The sequence below is a fragment of the Cherax quadricarinatus genome, chromosome 62 (assembly GCF_038502225.1).
Source record: "Cherax quadricarinatus isolate ZL_2023a chromosome 62, ASM3850222v1, whole genome shotgun sequence".
NCBI classification, from domain to species: Eukaryota; Metazoa; Arthropoda; class Malacostraca; order Decapoda; family Parastacidae; genus Cherax; species Cherax quadricarinatus.
The window spans coordinates 6,015,446-6,034,465 of record NC_091353.1 but is presented as its reverse complement, the minus strand read 5'-3'; the positions used below and the strand labels follow the sequence as shown (position 1 = coordinate 6,034,465).

Sequence of the window (19,020 nt, the reverse complement as noted above, 5' to 3'; positions counted from 1 at the left end):
GACAGTTTTATTGGAGATCCAGACCAACTTGGGAAGCCGCTGAGGGTTCATGCGTACAATATCAGGAACTGGTGCTGTGGAAAATGTTTTTGTGCATTTGGTTTGTGAAGCTCCCAAGCCAAACATCCCCGATGATGTCTGAAACGAATTAAAAATACAATAATAAAAATTCGTAGGGGATGTGTCTGTTCAGAGGGTCATCCGAATTGTGATGTCTGAACACTTCTTGCAAGACAGTTATTGAATGAGTGATGGTAAATATGCTACCTTTTTTTTTTTTTTTTGGGTCATCATACCTTGGTAGAAGACTGCCAATGAGGTAAAAATAAAAAAGAAGGGGGGGGGCTTGGAAGAGTGAAAAAATTAGATTGTATGAAAGTATGAAGCATAATTAAGGATTAGAAGAGTAGGTGAAATAGTTTGACCATTAGAAAGGGTAGAGCAGGATAGATTAGTGAAAAGAAAAGGTGTATACATTTAGGATGGATGAATGATGTGTAATGAACATCCTACAAAGAGATAGATGGAGGGATGTGTAATGAACATCCTACAAAGAGATAGATGGAGGGATGTGTAATGAACATCCTACAAAGAGATAGATGGAGGGATGTGTAATGAACATCCTACAAAGAGATAGATGGAGGGATGTGTAGCGAACATCCTAGAAGAAATGGATGGAAGGATGTGTAGGGAACATCCTAGAAGAGATGGATGGAAGGATGTGCAGGACACATCCTAGAAGAGATGGATGGAAGGATGTGTAGGGAACATCCTAGAAGAGATGGACAGAAGGATGTGTAGGAAACATCCTAGAAGAGATTGATGGAAGGATGTGTAGGACACATCCTAGGAAGAGATAGAGGGAGGGATGTGTAGGGAACATCCTAGAAGAGATGGAAGGATGTGTAGGGAACATCCTAGAAGAGATTGATGGAAGGATGTGTAGGACATCCTAGGAAGAGATAGAGGGAGGGATGTGTAGGGAACATCCTACAAGAGATGGATGGAAGGATGTGTAGGGAACATCCTAGAAGAGATGGATGGAAGGATGTGTAGGGAACATCCTAGGAAGAGATGGATGGAAGGATGCATAGGACACATCCTAGGAAGATATAGATGGAAGAAGTAAAGGTGGTACTACTGAAAAGTAGAGGCTTGAGCATCCAGCACTCATGTGTGAATAGGTTAGATCAGAGGAGCAATAAGTGGGTTTAGGATCTAATATGTTGGAGAATGAACAAGGTAATATCTACGAAAGGATTCAGGCAAACTGGTTAATGAACTCACATTCTGGAGGTGCAAAGTTCAGTGACTGCACATCAAGGACAGGTGGTGAGGTTACTGTTTGGAAAACCTTTTAAAATGTGATGCCGGTACATGTCTGGAGAGAGAACTTGGGAATGAATGATGGTGAATGTGCTTTCCTTCTTTAGTTCATCCTCTCATAGTGGCAAACAGCTGGTGTAGTTTTTGTTTTATTTTTTTTCAACAAACCAGCTATATCCCACTGAGGCAGGGTGGCCTAAAAGGAAAAATCTAAGTTTCTCTTTTTAAATTTAGTAATGTATACAGGAGAAGGGGTTACTAGCCCCTTGCTCCCAGCATTTTAGTCGCCTGTTACGACACGCTTGACTTACAGAGGAATTCTGTTCCACTTCCCCATGCAAGATTACAGGTACGTCTTGCTACTTCTACTTACACTTAGGTCACACTACACATACTTGTACATGTTTATTTATACACACTCATCTGAGTTTTCTTTGAGTAACCAGTGTACCAGTAGATGACTCACTACCAACCGTCTGTGTGAATCACTTGGGTACTGTATTCATATTGCTGCTGACCATAGCAGGATTTCAAACACCCTCACCCATAGGCACTGTGAGGTCAGTCAACAACAAGTAAGATAGGGAGCAGAGAGAGGCAGGTCGGCTGTTGGCGCTTTCCCATACTTTCCACCCTCACCCATAGTTATATATTATACGTACTACCAGCCTACGTGAGTATTCTTACCCCATCCACGTTATCGAAAACCCACTTGACAAATGGTGGCACCAGTGTGGGTGTGGATTTAAGGGTATTTCAGACGTTAGAAGACTGTTTATGGGGCGCTGGCAGGTCAGAGGTGAACTGTCTCAGCCACCTCCAGCTAGCAGCTTACCCTCACCACACCACCCTGTGTACTCCAGCCTGCAAGTCTGTTGCAGCCGTTTTTCAAGCTTCCTGGCTTAGTTCGTGTGCTAATTGCTTCAATCTCTGAGGGGTTGACCCAGATTTTGCAATTAAGCCAGTCAATAAGCCAGACTGTGGAAGTGAACGCTAGTCAGCCTGCCTCAGCCTACCATCCAGCCTGTCTCCTGTCATCCACCTGCTCCTTCATGCTGTGTGCATCGTTACACGTCTTCCAGTCAGCCATTCTCGTGGGTTAAGCCAGTCAGCCAGCCCAGCTTCCTAACCCAGCTGAGAGAGAGAAGTAAGCCACGCAAGTTCCTCTGAAGTATTGTCTCATATATCGCTTGTGCTTGGATGCTGGTAAGAGTGGTCTTCATCATCCCTGTGGCATTGTGATTTAGTTAAGCCACCTTGTGCGTGGTGAGAAGTGCGTGGCAGTGAGAGCGCACAGGGCCAGCTTGTCACCACAACCACCACCCAATCACCACCACCACCCGCCACCCACCTCATCTACCTGTGGGGGTTTTCTTTTTCCACCCTTGTACCGGGTCCTAGTACTGTTTTGGCTCACATAATTGGTCAAGAGATTGTAGCTGGCGCCAACGATAAAGCCAGTTATGTGAGTTCACCTAGAAAGCGCATTTCTTCCGACGACAGTGTGAGTGTAGGAGGCGCAATCACCCGCAGGACAACCTTACCCTCATCACTAGTCACTCCGTCTACTACTCCAGACTTCAGTGATAATTTTCTGTTTAGAGACATTTTCCTGCATTTAAAGACATTTGCGTGTGTGAGACATTTACAGTGAATTTCTTGTGTACTCTAGGCCTTGTGTTTTCAGTGTAGACTCAGTGTTTCTTTGACTCATTATTTTTGCAATATTTTTCAGTGTTATCGCTCATCTCTTGTGTTTCATTTTTATAATTTTTATCTGTGTTTTTTTTTATGCTACTCTCTGTCTGTAGTAAGTATTATTCTGTAGTGTACCAGTCAGTCACTCCGTGTGAAATAATTCAATTTTTTTTTATTTTATCTTGTGTTCTTTCAGCATTGTATTCTCCAGTATTTGTCATATAGCAAATTATCCATTTATTTCTATGTGTACCTTTTTTTCGTATGCCAGCAGTGTCTCATTCCCTGATCTTTTCGCAGACTTGTGTACCATTATCTTTGCCAGCAATTTTTGTCGTTCAGTCACAGCAAGATTTTGTTGCAAGAATATACTAAAAAAATTAATAAGTGAATATGTTGTGTGTGCCCCACCACTTGTAAGTGTTGTGTGCCCTGCCACTTATAAGTGTTGTGTGCCCTGCCACTTGTAAGTGTTGTGTGCCCCGCCACTTGTAAGTGTTGTGTGCCCCGCCACTTGTAAGTGTTGTGTGCCCTGCCACTTATAAGTGTTGTGTGCCCTGCCACTTATAAGTGTTGTGTGCCCCACCACTTGTAAGTGTTGTGTGCCCCACCACTTGTAAGTGTTGTGTGCCCTGCCACTTATAAGTGTTGTGTGCCCTGCCACTTGTAAGTGTTGTGTGCCCCGCCACTTGTAAGTGTTGTGTGCCCCGCCACTTGTAAGTGTTGTGTGCCCCGCCACTTGTAAGTGTTGTGTGCCCCGCCACTTGTAAGTGTTACACTTCCAGTTTTGTTTCTTGTTTTATTTTTATTCATATTTTTCATATTTCTTTGAACAAATTCACTCTTAGTGTAATTTCAATTTCTTTTTTAACGTAAAGTGTTTTCTTTACTCTGTTTGAGTAAATTGTTTTGTCTAATTTACAATTAAGAGTTAAAGTGTTCAATCAGTTTTTCTTCATATTTTTATTTTTATTATTTAACCTACATTTTCCCAGTGTAACTTTATTACTACATTGATTATTTCTGCACCTTATTTTGTTGCACTTGTTCTGCAGTGAATTATTTTCTTTTATTGTTACATTATTATTCTCAGTTCATTATTGTTTGAGTCTTGTTTTTCATTTTATTATTTTTCCTCATGTTGTCTTTGTATTATATTTTAATTTTGTTTATGCATTCTTAGAAAATATTTAAATTTCCCAGTTATCTCTCGTTGCATACAATTTAGTGATTTTATTTTATACTTTTTACATTGATTTACAGTTTTATTAGTTAATTTCTTTATTAGCAAGAGTACAGACAGCTCATTTTGCATTTAATTCAGTCTCCAGTAATATTTTTACTTGTAAATTTCAATGTATTTTTTTATCTTGTCCAGCAGTCCTTTACATTGAGTTGTTCTTCCTCTTGCAGTGTATCTTAGACATTTTTTTTATTACTTCTGCAGAATTAGTTGCATCTCTTTTATTTTAATTTTAACATTTTATATCATTTTTATTGTTCATTATTTTTGCCTTATTTGTTCTTGTGCAACTTCTTTGCCATTATGTCTCACATACCGCCAAGTGATACTTTAGTGAATGTCGACACTCAGACCTCTCAGGCTACTGCTGCTCCTGTCATCAGTCCTCACAGTTCCTTATGGACTGACAGACCGACCCAGACACTGAGACACTATAGTTTTACTCGTGATTCCCTTGATGCGTTACCTTTATTCAATGGCCATGTACATAGTCTTGAAGCATGGTTTACTGCCATTCGTTCTCGTGTTAATGCTCTAGTTGACAGTCCTCCTTCAGAGGAAAGTCTTATCAGACTTGCGAAAGAAGCTCTTCATCGGTCCCCTGCTGCTGTTCACGTTGTTGATCTCCTTGATATGCGAGACTTCAGGAATCTTACTAAGTGGTCACAATATGAGGAACTGATTCGTTCTTTCCTCGTACCAGTAAAAACAGCTGATCCATATGTCGTTCTTAGGGAACTAGTGAATGCTACACCCATGACTAATGAATCGTTGAGTGCATTTGCTGTTAGATTAGACAAACTTTTATCATCATTTATCAATGCTGTCCAGTCCTCAGCTTTTGTCCCTGACGAGGATAAACCATCCACAGCGTCGTTTGCTAAAATAGCAGCTTTTGGAGCAATCAAAGAACTAATGCCGCCTGCTTCCGTGTGTGCTTATGAGGCTAATCCCCCAACTGTGACGATGGAACCCCTTACAGCCCTAAATCATGTACGTTCCTTGTGCCCCCAGGGTACTTTCCCATGTATCAAAAGTAATTTCACACCTATGCCTCAGTCTGCACCACCTCTTGTTTGCGCCACAGCGACAAATCGTGGTCGTCAACCATCTCAGCGATCACCAAGGACCAGTGTACAGAGTCATTATAAACCTCGTAGTATTCATAGTACATTCAGTAACCATAGTCAGCGGACTTGTTACAACTGTGGTTTCCGTGGCCATATTGCAATTAATTGTCCTGATAGTTACCCTAAGAGGCGTCGTACTGATGATGAGTACCAGTCAGATCTTCCCTACTGTACTTATCATAGAATACATGGACATGACACATCTGAGTGCAATGCTCTCTACAACCTTCAGTACTCTAGGTCTTTCCGTGGCCGTTCCAACCGCAGAACCCGTAGAGGAAACAGACATCGTGGTTCTCAAAATAACCAGAACCAGGCTCATTCTTCCAATTCGGGGGAATTCGAGCGCCCCAGTCAAACCGTCCCATGGTGACAGTAGGTGATAATGAGTACACCATCCCCGTTCACAATTCCTTTGAAGCCTTAAGCAGTCTCGAGAATGACAATCCTGCTGATGATGTTGCTTCACATGTCTCTGACGTAGATGATTTTGGGGATGAAGTGGAACAAATCTTTGCTGATGACAATCCACCTTTTTGTTTGCACATAACTTCCAATGCAACCATAGGCCCTATAGTGCAAGCATCTGTTCATAATGCGCCCGTTCATTTGTTCATGGACTCTGGTGCGCAAGTCAATATTATCAGGTCTAGTTTGTTTAGGGATAAGCAGTTACGACATGTCCTTCTCGTAGAACCGACTCATGTGTCCTCCCTTAGTGGAGTAGCTGGTTCTCACCTGCATGTCCGAGGTCGGACTTCCCTCACTTTTTCTATCCAAGGTAGAGACTTCACTGCTTCCTTCCTTGTTGTCGACCAGATTACTTTCCCTGGTGACCTTCTACTGGGATTTGCTTCCATGCGAGACTTATGCATTGTGCTCGACCCTTATCGATGGCATGCCCAAATTGATGACTTGATCGTACCATTTTGGGGTTACCAGCTTGGATCCGAGATCTGCCATACTGCCGCAGAGTACGACATTCGAATTAAGTCCTTACAGGCCAGTGCATTTTCCAGTAGCGTACCCAAGCGGTCAGGCACTGATGATCCTGTCACTCCTGTCTGTGTTCCTGCAACTTCAGACTTGCAAGATAGTGTCCAGTTACCTCAAGTGTCCGAGGACGCTCTGACTACCTTGAGTGCTGAGCCTATCCCTGCAATGTCTGCTAGTTCAAGTAGTAGTTTCTCCACAGGGGACGCCTTGTCGGAAAACAATTACTTGCAACTAGTAATGCCATCTCTTGTTGATGTCACATGCCGTCTGCAGAAAGACGTTTCTGTCGCAGCTAGTGCCCTCACTAGAGTGTCTGTTGTTGTTCCTAGTGTTCCAGATGGTGATAACGTCCTAGTTGACAGTGATTCTTGCAAAGTAAAAGGTCTATTTGTTGAACCATCCTTACATGTTGTAAGAGATAGTAAGATCCATTTCTTCCTAGCTAACACTTCTGGTCACAGTGTTCGTCTCAGAGCAAATACCAATCTTGTTGACCTTGTTCACTATCCTTACCCTGTTCAGGTAGAGGATGAGTTGTCACCTGACCAGTGGGTCGGTGCTATTTCTACCGGGGAGACCTCATCCACTTCACTGGATCAATCTGTTCCACCAGTTGAGGAGAAAGACTTAGCTCCCACTGACTTCCCAGATGAAGTCAAGCGTTTGTTGACTCTGTTGAACAAACGTCGTAAAGCCATTGCCTTACCAGGTGAGAAGATGGGTATAACGAACTTATTGTCCCATCGTATTCCACTTGAACCTGGTACTAGACCTATCTATATACCTGCGTACAGAATGCCTCATTCACAAGTTGCTGTCGCAGAAGAATTGATCAATCAAATGCTTGATGATGGAGTTATTGCACCTAGCAATTCACCTTGGAATGCGCCCTTGATCCTAGTACCTAAGAAGGATGGTACTTGGCGCCCAGTGATTGACTTTAGGAAGTTAAATGCGAAAACTATTCCAGATCGCTTCCCACTCCCTGTACTGGGTGATCTTTTACGTAACATCGGAGATAACAAAGTCTTTTCAACCCTGGACTTGTTACAAGGGTTTTGGCAAGTCCCTCTTCACGAGGACAGCCAAGAGCTAACTGCATTCTCCACTCCTACAGGTCATTATCACTTCCTCCGTATGGCGTTTGGATTACGATCCTCCCCTATCACGTTCTCAAGGCTCATGACTAATATCTTTAGAGGTCTCATAGGTAATGCACTTATGGTGTACTTAGATGACGTAATCGTCATGTCTAAAGACGTGGATACACACTTGAAAAGACTTGATGTAGTACTTGGTAAGCTTGAAGAAGCCAATTTAAAGATCAAACTGTCTAAATGTCAATTTTTCAGATCAGAAATTAAGTTTCTTGGTTACGTAGTCACTCCTAAAGGGGTTATGACTGACCAAAGTAAAGTAACTGCAGTACTAAGTTTTCCAACTCCCAAAACTGCTGATGCCGTAAGATCCTTTGTGGGCTTAGCAGGTTTTTATAGATCTTTCATTGCCAATTTTTCTTCCATAGCTGCTCCTCTAACTGAGTTGCTTAAGAAAGATGCTCCTTTTGTTTGGACCTTCCGTCAAGAAAGAGCATTCCAAACTCTAAAAGAAAAACTAACATCTGCTCCAATTTTGAAATTTCCAGATTTTTCTAAGCCCTTCTATCTGACTACTGATGCTAGTTCTATTGGCATAGGTGCCGTACTAGCTCAGAAGACTGATGGCAAGTACAACGCAGTTGCATTTGCTAGCCGAGTCCTTACGAAGGCTGAACGTAATTATACAGTAACTGAGCAAGAAGCTTTAGCAATAGTATGGTCTTTAAAGCACTTCCGAGACATTATTTATCAGTACTCTGTTCATGTCTTGACAGACCACGCTCCACTGATACCTTTATTCCAGAACAAACAACCTACTGGAAGGTTAGCCAGATGGACCTTGACTATCCAAGAGTTCAATCCCACCTTTGAACACTTACCTGGCAAGTCAAATGTAGTCGCAGATGCCTTATCACAACATGTTAGTATAGTAACTGCAGACCCTCCATTTAGTGCTGAAGATGTAAAGAATGCTCAACGAACAGATCCCATGTGGTCTGGTGTGATTCGATTCCTGCTCCAGGAAGATCTTATTCTGACTGTGAAGCCACCAGCACCCATCAGTGACTTTGTCATGAACCAAGAATTACTGTATCGAACAGCCGAGTTGGGTACTCCTAGCAGAAGAGTTTACCAGTTAGTAATTCCACAGTCACTAGTGAATGTAGCCTTACAGCTAGTTCACGATGTACCAGGTGTTGCACACCCTGGTATGGATCATTCAGTAAAACAAGCCAGATTGAAATACTTTTGGCCTCGTATGGCAACTGATATTTCTGAGTATGTTAAGAAATGTAGTGTCTGCATGCAACATAAAGGTAATGCTAATGGTCCTAATCCAATCCAAGTGTATCCAACTACTAGCGAACCGTGGGAAAGAGTTGCGCTAGATTTGTTAACTAATTTCCAATGTTCCCTCCAGGGCAACAAACATCTATGTGTTATGGTAGATCATTTCACCAGATATTGTGAGTTAGTTCCTATTGCAGATAAGACTGCCGAGACAGTAGCTAAAGCGTTTAAAGAACGCATTATCTGCAGGCATACCACCCCTAAGTCCCTAGTAACAGATAATGGTGGTGAATTCTGTAATGAGATTCTTGAAAATTTGTGTACCTTGTACAAGATCTCTAAATCCACCATTGTTCCTCATCATCCTGCCAGCAATGGGTTAGTGGAACGTACCAATAAGAAAGTACTTGATGTCTTGAGAGCCACTATCAATCCCAACAGTGAAACTTGGGATGAAGTTATACCTGATGTGCAGTGTGCTATAAATTCTGCTTACAATGTTTCTATAGGTGACACTCCACATTATGCATTGTATGGTGTAGATAAACGTTTGCCTTATGAGTTGCTATATTCTAATCCGAAACCAAATTACAACCCTGATGATTTCATAGCAACTCGTACCAGCTTAGCTCAAAGTGTTTTTAGAAGAATCCGTGAAACACTTCATAAATCAACAGCAGAATTTACAAGAGTCGCAAACACTCGAGCAAAGCCATCCAAAATCAAAGTAGGTTCGAGAGTTATGCTGACTAACTTTAACAAAACGTCTGCAATGCCTAAGCTTGATCAAAAGTTTGTTGGTCCTTATCGAGTAGTTGAACATATCACTGGTAATAAGTATAAGGTTAGAGAAATTTGTACTGGTCAGTATAAAGAATCGCATCTAGATCATATGAAGTTAGTATGTGATGATAATGATGTTCCAACCCAGACTAATGTGACAGACTCTGACAATCCTCCTGATCCTGTACTCTCTACCTCTGATACTCAGTCAGACGATCAACCTGAATGTCGTTATTCCCTACGTACACGACAGGTATTGAGAAATCCTCAAGTATCATTTGTTACTTCTAATTCAGATTTGCCTCAAATACAGCATGAGTTAGCCAGTGCAACAGAGTTTGATCCTCCCAGAGATGACACCCGTTCTGCATATATCAATCTCATCCTAGCAGAGTTGGGGTTAAATGTAAATAACCTGTATAGATGAATAATTACAATATCAACTTATCAGTATTCAAGAATTTTTTTTGTGTGTTCACGTTCTCTCCGAATTCTGAGAGTTAACAGTCTAGATTTGAGTGCACCGAAACTGCCTTTCTGTTAAACACTTCTTTCTTTGTATATATTCCTTCCTCAGAATCCGTAGATCACATGAATACAGATCGATAGATCAAATTTTTTTTTATCACTTCTATTGTGTAATCCCAACGTTGAGTTTCATTCGATGAGTTGTGCTATATTATACCTTGTATTGTATTACAGTTTCATTACAGTTTCAGTTACATAAGCTTCCATTCCAGTATTCTACTTATGTATGTTATAATGTTCAATTGTGTACTTTGACATTGTATAGAATCAGCCCAAGCCGTACACCTGCCGTCTCTAGTTTGTATTAGTTGTATGTCGGGACGACATACGTTAGCGTCGCCAAGCTCTCAGCAGTAGTACCAGTTCCTAGTAACCAGTTACCAGTAACCAGTGTACCAGTAGATGACTCACTACCAACCGTCTGCATGAATCACTGACTGATTATTCATATTGCTGCTGACCATAGCAGGATTTCAAACACCCTCACCCATAGGCATTGTGGGTCAGTCGAAGATAGGGAGCAGAGAGAGGCAGGTCGGCTGTTGGTGCTTTCCCATACTTTCCGTTATATTATACATACTACCAGCCTACGTGAGTATTCTTACCCCATCCACGTTATCGAAAACCCACTTGACATAAGCAACTATTGGCAGAAAGGTGGGCTGGTGCAAGTAAGAGTAGTGGGGGGAGGGGGGTTGAAGAGGGTTGGAATAGTTTAAAAATGCAGTATTAGAATGTGGGGCAGAAGTTTGTGGCTATAGGAGGGTGGGTGCAGGAGGAAAGAGGAGTGATTGGTGGAATGATGAAGTAAAGGGTGTGATAAAAGAGAGAAAGTTAGCTTATGAGAGGTTTTTACCAAGCAGAAGTGTTATAAGAAGAGTAGAGTATATGGAGAGTAAAAGAAAGGTGAAGAGAGTGGTGAGAGAGTGCAAAAGGAGAGCAGATGATAGTGGGAGAAGCACTGTCAAGAAATTTTAATGAAAATAAGAAAAATTTTTGGAGTGAGTTAAATAAGTTAAGAAAGCCTAGGGAACGAATGGATTTGTCATTTAAAAACAGAGTAGGGGAGTTAGTAGATGGGGATATGGAGGTATTGGGTAGATAGCGAAAATATTTTGAGGAACTTTTAAATGTCGACGAAGAAAGGGAGATGGTAATTTCATGCACTGGCCACTGGAGTAAAGAAGAACAGGATGTGAGCTCGGGAGGAGGTGCATGAGGCATTACATAAAATGAAAGGGGGTAAAGCAGCTGGAACTGATGGGATCATGACAGAAATGTTAAAAGCAGGGGGGTATATAGTGTTGGAGTGGTTGATATTTTTGTTTAATAAATGTATGAAAGAGGGGAAGGTACCTAGGGATTGGCAGAGAGCATGTATAGTCCCTTTATATAAAGGGAAGGGGGACAAAAGATATTGTAAAAATTATAGAGGAAAAAGTTTACTGAGTATACCAGGAAAAGTGTACGGTAGGGTAATTATTTAAAGAATTAGAGGTAAAAACAGAATGTAGGATTGCGGATGAGCAAAGAGGTTTTAGAGTGGGTAGGGGATGTGAAGATCAATTGTTTACATTGAAGCATATATGTGAACAGTATTTAGATAAAGGTAGGGAAGTTTTTATTGCATTTATGGATTTAGAAAAGGCATATATATAGAAAAGGCTAGTAGTATATAGAATAGGTGGTAAGTTACTAAATGCTGTAAAGAGTTTTTATGAGGATAGTGAGGCTCAGGTTAGGGTGTGTAGAAGAGAAGGAGACTACTTCCTGGTAAAAGTAGGTCTTAGACAGGGATGTGTAGTGTCACCATGGTTGTTTAATATATTCATAGATGGGGTTGTCCTAGGTAGAAGGTTGGTAGAGAACAGCCGCCCAGGGAGGTACTACCATCCTACCAAGTGAGTGTAAAACGAAAGCCTGTAATTGTTTTACATGATGGTAGAATTGCTGGTGTCCTTTTTTCTGTCTCAGGAAAATGCAAGATTTCAGGTACGTCTTGCTACTTCTACTTACACTTAAGTCACACTACACATACATGTACAAGCATATATATACACACCCATTGGGTTTTCTTCTATTTTCTTTCTAGTTCTTTTTCTTGTTTATTTCCTCTTATCTCCATGGGGAAGTGGAACAGAATTCTTCCTCCGTAAGCCATGTGTGTTGTCACAGGCGACTAAAATGCCAGGAGCAAGGGGCTAGTAACCCCTTCTCCTGTATATATTACTAAATGTAAAAAGAGAAACTTTCGTTTTTCTTTTTGGGCCACCCTGCCTTGGATATGGCCGGTTTGTTGAAAGAAGAAAAGATGGGGTTGCAAAAGAAGTAAATGCTAGGATGTTCGGGAGAGTGGTGGGATTAAATTATGGGGAATCAAATACAAAATGGGAATTGACACAGTTGCTTTTTGCTGATGATACTGTGCTTAAGGAAGATTCTAAAGAAAAATTACGAAGGTTAGTGGACGAGTTTGGGAGTGTGTGTAAAGGTAGAAAGTTGAAAGTGAACATAGAAAAGAGTAAGGTGATGAGGGCATAAAATGATTTAGATAAAGAAAAATCTGATATCAAATTGGGGAGGAGGAGTATGGAAGAAGTGAATGTTTTCAGATACTTGGGAGTTGACGTGTCGGCGGATGGATTTATGAAGGATGAGGTTAATCATAGAATTGATGAGGGAAAAAAGGTGAGTGGTGCATTGAGGTATATGTGGAGACAAAAAACGTTATCTATGGAGGCAAAGAAGGGAATGTATGAAAGTATAGTAGTACCAACACTCTTATATGGGTGTGAAGCTTGGGTTGTAAATGCTGCAGCGAGGAGGCGGTTAGAGGCAGTGGAGATGTCCTGTCTAAGGGCAATGTGTGGTGTAAATATTATGCAGAAAATTCAAGAGTGTGGAAATTAGGAGGTGTGGAGTTAAAAAAAGTATTAGTCAGAGGGTTGAAGAGGGGTTGTTGAGGTGGTTCGGTCATTTAGAGACAATGGATCAAAGTAGAATGACATGGAGAGCATATAAATCTGTAGGAGAAGGAAGGCAGGGTAGGAGTCGTCCTCGAAAAGGTTGGAGGGAGGGGGTAAAGGAGGTTTTGTGGGCGAGTGGCTTGGACTTCCAGCAAACGTGTGTGAGCATGTTAGATAGGAGTGAATGGAGATGAATGGTATTTGGGACCTGATGATCTGTTGGAGCGTGAGCAGGGTAATATTTAGTGAAGGGATTCAGGGAAACCGGTTACTTTTATATAGCCGGACTTGAGTCCTGGAAATGGGAAGTACAATTACTGCATTCTAAAGGAGGGGTTCAGGATATTAGCAGTTTGGAGGGATATGTTATCTTCATAGGTATATGCTTCTAAACTGTTGTGTTCTGAGCACCTCTGCAAAAACAGTGATTATGTGTGAGTGAGGTGAAAGTGTTGAATGATGATGAAAGTATTTTCTTTTTGGGGATTTTCTTTCTTTTTGGGTCACCCTGCCTCGGTGGGAGATGGCTGACTTGTTATAAAAAAAAAATAAAAAAAAAATATCACGTTGGCCGTTTCCCACCGAGGCAGGGTTGTTGTGGGGGTTCGAAAGGAGATATGATGGTTGAAGATTTTAAAACACTCTTGTGGATGGTAACACTATATTGTCAGACTGTGGTAAGGAAGGGCCCAGCCTGCCGTGTTGCTGCCTGGTAGGTCTAAGCGTGGACTGAGAGCGAGGTAGCGCATCCCACTCACTCATGCCGCATCCCGTGACGTCATACAGTCACTAGGCCTAGTAAGGGATCCTCTATATAAAACATATGGATGATACTATGATACTCAGCTAAGCTATACAACACATGTAAGGGGGATCAGCAACTATGCTGACAGGGTGACCCAAAAAGAAAGAAAAACTTTCATATTCACTCACTTCATCACTGTCTTGTCAGAAGAGTGCCAATATTAGGAGACTAACACACTTATTATATTTTTTTTTTTCAACAAACCAGCCGTATCCCACCAAGGCAGGGTGGCCCAAAAAGAAAAATGAAAGTTTCTCTTTTTAAATTTAGTAATTTATACAGAAGGGGTTACTAGCTTACGGAAGAAGAATTTTGTTCCACTTCCCCATGGAGATAAGAGGAAATAAACAAGAACAAGAACTAGTAAGAAAATAGAAGAAAACCCAGAGGGGTGTGTATATATATGCTTGTACATGTATGTGCAGTGTGACCTAAGTGTAAGTAGAAGTAGCAAGACGTACCTGAAACCTTGCATGTTTATGAGACAGGAAAATGGACACCAGCAATCCTACCATCATGTAAAACAATTACAGGCTTTCGTTTTACACTCACTTTTACACTCGTAAAAACTCTTCACTGCTTTCAGTAACCTACCTCCTATACCATACACCTGCAGCATCTGCCACATTGCCCCCCTATCCACCCTGTCATACGCCTTTTCCAAATCCATAAATGCCACAAAAACCTCTTTAGCCTTATCTAAATACTGTTCCCTTATATGTTTCACTGTAAACACCTGGTCCACACACCCCCTACCTTTCCTAAAGCCTCCTTGTTCATCTGCTATCCTATTCTCCGTCTTACTCTTAATTCTTTCAATAATAACTCTACCATACACTTTACCAGGTATACTCAACAGACTTATCCCCCTATAATTTTGGCACTCTCTTTTGTCCCCTTTGCTTTTATACAAAGGAACTATGCATGCTCTCTGCCAATCCCTAGGTACCTTACCCTCTTCCATACATTTATTAAATAATAGCACCAACCACTTCAAAACTATATCACCACCTGCTTTTAACATTTCTATCTTTATCCCATCAATCCCAGCTGCCTTACCCCCTTTCATTTTACCTACTGCCTCACGAACTTCCCCCACACTCACAAATGGCTCTTCCTCACTCCTACAAGATGTTATTCCTCCTTGCCCTATACATGAAATCACAGCTTCCCTATCTTCAACAACATTTAACAATTCCTCAAAATATTCCCTCCATCTTCCCAATACCTCTAACTCTCCATTTAATAACTCTCCTCTCCTATTTTTAACTGACAAATCCATTTGTTCTCTAGGCTTCCTTAACTTGTTAATCTCACTCCAAAACTTTTTCTTATTTTCAACAAAATTTGTTGATAACATCTCACCCACTCTCTCATTTGCTCTCTTTTTACATTGCTTCACCACTCTCTTAACCTCTCTCTTTTTCTCCATATACTCTTCCCTCCTTGCATCACTTCTACTTTGTAAAAACTTCTCATATGCTAACTTTTTCTCCCTTACTACTCTCTTTACATCATCATTCCACCAATCACTTCTCTTCCCTCCCGCACCCACTTTCCTGTAACCACAAACTTCTGCTGAACACACAAACACTACATTTTTAAACCTACCCCATACCTCTTCGACCCCATTGCCTATGCTCTCATTAGCCCATCTATCCTCCAATAGCTGTTTATATCTTACCCTAACTGCCTCCTCTTTTAGTTTATAAACCTTCACCTCTCTCTTCCTTGATGCTTCTATTCTCCTTGTATCCCATCTACCTTTTACTCTCAGTGTAGCTACAACTAAAAAGTGATCTGATATATCTGTGGCCCCTCTATAAACATGTACATCCTGAAGTCTACTCAACAGTCTTTTATCTACCAATACATAATCCAACAAACTACTGTCATTTTGCCCTACATCATATCTTGTATACTTATTTATCCTCTTTTTCTTAAAATATGTATTACCTATAACTAAACCCCTTTCTGTACAAAGCTCAATCAAAGGGCTCCCATTATCATTTACACCTGGCATCCCAAGCTTACCTACCACACCCTCTCTAAAAGTTTCTCCTACTTTAGCATTCAGATCCCCTACCACAATTACTCTCTCACTTGGTTCAAAGGTTCCTATACATTCACTTAACATCTCCCAAAATCTCTCTCTCTCCTCTACATTCCTCTCTTCTCCAGGTGCATACACACTTATTATGACCCACTTTTCGCATCCAACCTTTACTTTAATCCACATAATCCTTGAATTTACACATTCATATTCTCTTTTCTCCTTCCATAACTGATTCTTCAACATTATTGCTACCCTTTCCTTAGCTCTAACTCTCTCATATACTCTAGATTTAATCCCATTTATTGTCCCCCACCGAAACTCCCCTACCGTCTTCAGCTTTGTTTCGCTTAGGGCCAATACATCCAACTTCTTTTCATTCATAACATCAGCAATCATCTGTTTCTTGTCATCCGCACTACATCCACGCACATTCAAGCATCCCAGTTTTATAAAGTTTTTCTTCTTCTCTTTTTTAGTAATTGTCTACAGGAGAAGAGGTTACTAGCCCATTGCTCCCGGCATTTTAGTCGCCTCATACAACACGCATGGCTTACTGAGGAAAGATTCTTTTCCACTTCCCCATGGACAATAGAAGAAATAAAGAAGAACAAGAGCTATTTAGAAAAAGGAGAAAAACCTAGATGTATGTATATATATATGCATGTGCGTGTCTGTGAAATGTGACCAAAGTGTAAGTAGGAGTAGCAAGATATCCCTGTTATCTAGCGTGTTTATAAGACAGAAAAAGACACCAGCAATCCTACCATCATGTAAAATAGTTACAGGTTTCTGTTTCACAGTCATCTGGCAGGACGGTAGTACTTCCCTGGGTGGATGCTGTCTACCAACCTACTACCTACAAATTCATCCACCAACCTCTGCAACTTCTCTTCAGAATCTCCCAAGAGCACAGTGTCATCAGCAAAGAGCAACTGTGACAACTCCCACTTTATGTGTGATTCTTTATCTTTTAAGTCCATGCCTCTTGCCAAGACCCTCACATTTACTTCTCTTACAACCCCATCTATAAATATATTAAACAACCACGGTGACATCACACATCCTTGTCTAAGGCCTACTTTTACTGGGAAATAATCTCCCTCTTTCCTACATACTCTACTTGAGCCTCACTATCCTCGTAAAAACTCTTCACTGCTTTCAGTAACCTACCTCCTATACCATACACCTGCAACATCTGCCACATTGCCCCCCTATCCACCCTATATATACATGTATATACATGTATATATTTATATATTTTTATATACATCTACTATCCGACTTAAGACCTGCTCGACTTACGGCCACTCGACTTACGACCGTGTTTTTTATGCCAAATTTCTGGGAAATAGACAACTATTTGTGTTATACACAGTGTTTATCCTAAACCTTACAGTATAAAATACAGTACTAACAACATAAAAAGTAAAGTAAAACATGAAATACCAAAATAAAACAATAAAATAAAGTCATTACAAAAATGTTTTGCTGATATTCAGTAGTAAAGTTTGACTTACGACCATTTCGACTTACGACCGGTTTCTCGGAACCAAACTCGGTCGTAAGTCAGATGGTAGGTATACTTTTATATTTTTATATATTTTTGAGTGAGGTGAAAGTGTTGAATGATGATGAAAGTATTTTCTTTTTGGGGATTTTCTTTATTTTTGGGTCACCCTGCCTCGGTGGGAGACTGCCGACTTGTTAAAAAAAAAAAAAAAAAAAATTATCACGTTGACCGTTTCCCACCGAGGCAGGGTGACCCACCGAGGCAGGGTGACCCACCGAGGCAGGGTGACCCACCGAGGCAGGGTGACCCACCGAGGCAGGGTGACCCAAAAAGAAAGAAAAACTTTCATTTTCTCTCACTTCATCACTGTCTTGTCAGAAGAGTGCCAATATTCAGAGACTAACACACTTATTATATACTAACACTAAAAACTGCTATGACTGAATACCAAGTGAAAGAGAGAAAATAAACTTATGCTCAGTGGTAAATTAACATTAACTGACTCGAGGAATGACAAAATAGTATTACAACTTCTATTTCATCACAACTTACCTGCCAAAACGAGAGTTTATTTTCCCCAATAGAATAGGACGCCAAGTATTTGCCATCAGGAGAGAAGGAGAGGGCTGTCACTGATGACCCGTGAGCTGCAATCATCTATGAAAGAGAATGTCAATGGAAAATAAAGTGATAATACCATGGTTGCAACAAAGCATAACCCCCATATTCTGGAAAGAAAAACTTAACGACATTTTTGTCCAAACGAAACATTGCCAAGCGAGGTGTGTGAAAGCAGTGAAAGCTGGTAGATCATGGTAGTATAAGAAGAGATGCCATGGTCAAGTCATGTCTCATGTGTACCGGGTCAAGTCATGCCACACGTGTACCGGGTCAAGTCATGTCACACGTGTACCAGATCAAGTCATGTCACACGTGTATTGGAACACTTCACACTCATTAGCAAACAAAGCTAAAGCTAATTTTATGTTTAAGTTTTGTGTGTTAGGACTGATTCAACAAGATGGCACTATAAAGATTAAAAAAAAAAAAATAGACCAGCATATGATGTGGGTCCTCTAACTTGACAGAAAAGACTGTTGTTAATGTTCATTAGACCATACTTCTTTTGTGTTCTTGAAGTTCCTCAGAAAAGGAGAGAAGGAAGAGAGGGTAAAAATGAATGTATCAGTGGCTGGAGTTAATACGGTGGCCTCTCTGGCAAGAGCCCATGATCGCAGTATTATCATCCTTCAAGATTACAGTGGAACCTCAGTGTTCGAACATACCAGACCTAGAACAAACCGGAGCCCAAACAATTTTGTTCAGAAAAAATTGATCTGGTCTGTGAATGTTTTTCTGGGGTCTGAACGCAATGACTTGCTTAACCCCTTGACTGTCGCAACCCCAAATCCTGAGGTGTCTCCTGGTGTTGCAAAAAAAAAAAAAATTATTTTTCTTATGAAGTGATAGACAATCTTTTCCTGATGGTAATGACACCAAAAGTACAAAATTTAATGGAAAACTTACAGAATTACGTTCTCGCAAAGTTAGTGACCTCAGCGATATTAACAAATCGGCGATTTCCCCCA

The 19,020-nt window shown here is 40.9% G+C and overlaps 1 protein-coding gene across 7 annotated transcripts in view; it reads right to left on the bottom strand.

Moving 5' to 3' along the window:
- Window positions 1-19,020, bottom strand: part of Rbcn-3B (WD repeat-containing protein Rbcn-3B) — a 210,905-nt gene that overhangs the window by 1,609 nt on the left and 190,276 nt on the right. For all 7 annotated transcript variants that reach the window (XR_011393733.1, XM_070098348.1, XM_070098351.1 and 4 more), the window contains 2 exons: window positions 17,984-18,088; window positions 1-138 (listed from right to left, as the gene is read on the bottom strand). The exon at window positions 1-138 is cut by the window's left edge. Coding sequence is in view for 6 of the 7 variants with exons in the window: in XM_070098348.1 (XP_069954449.1) it covers window positions 1-138; window positions 17,984-18,088 (243 nt within the window). In the remaining variant the exon portion in view is untranslated. The remainder of the gene's footprint in view (window positions 139-17,983; window positions 18,089-19,020) is intronic.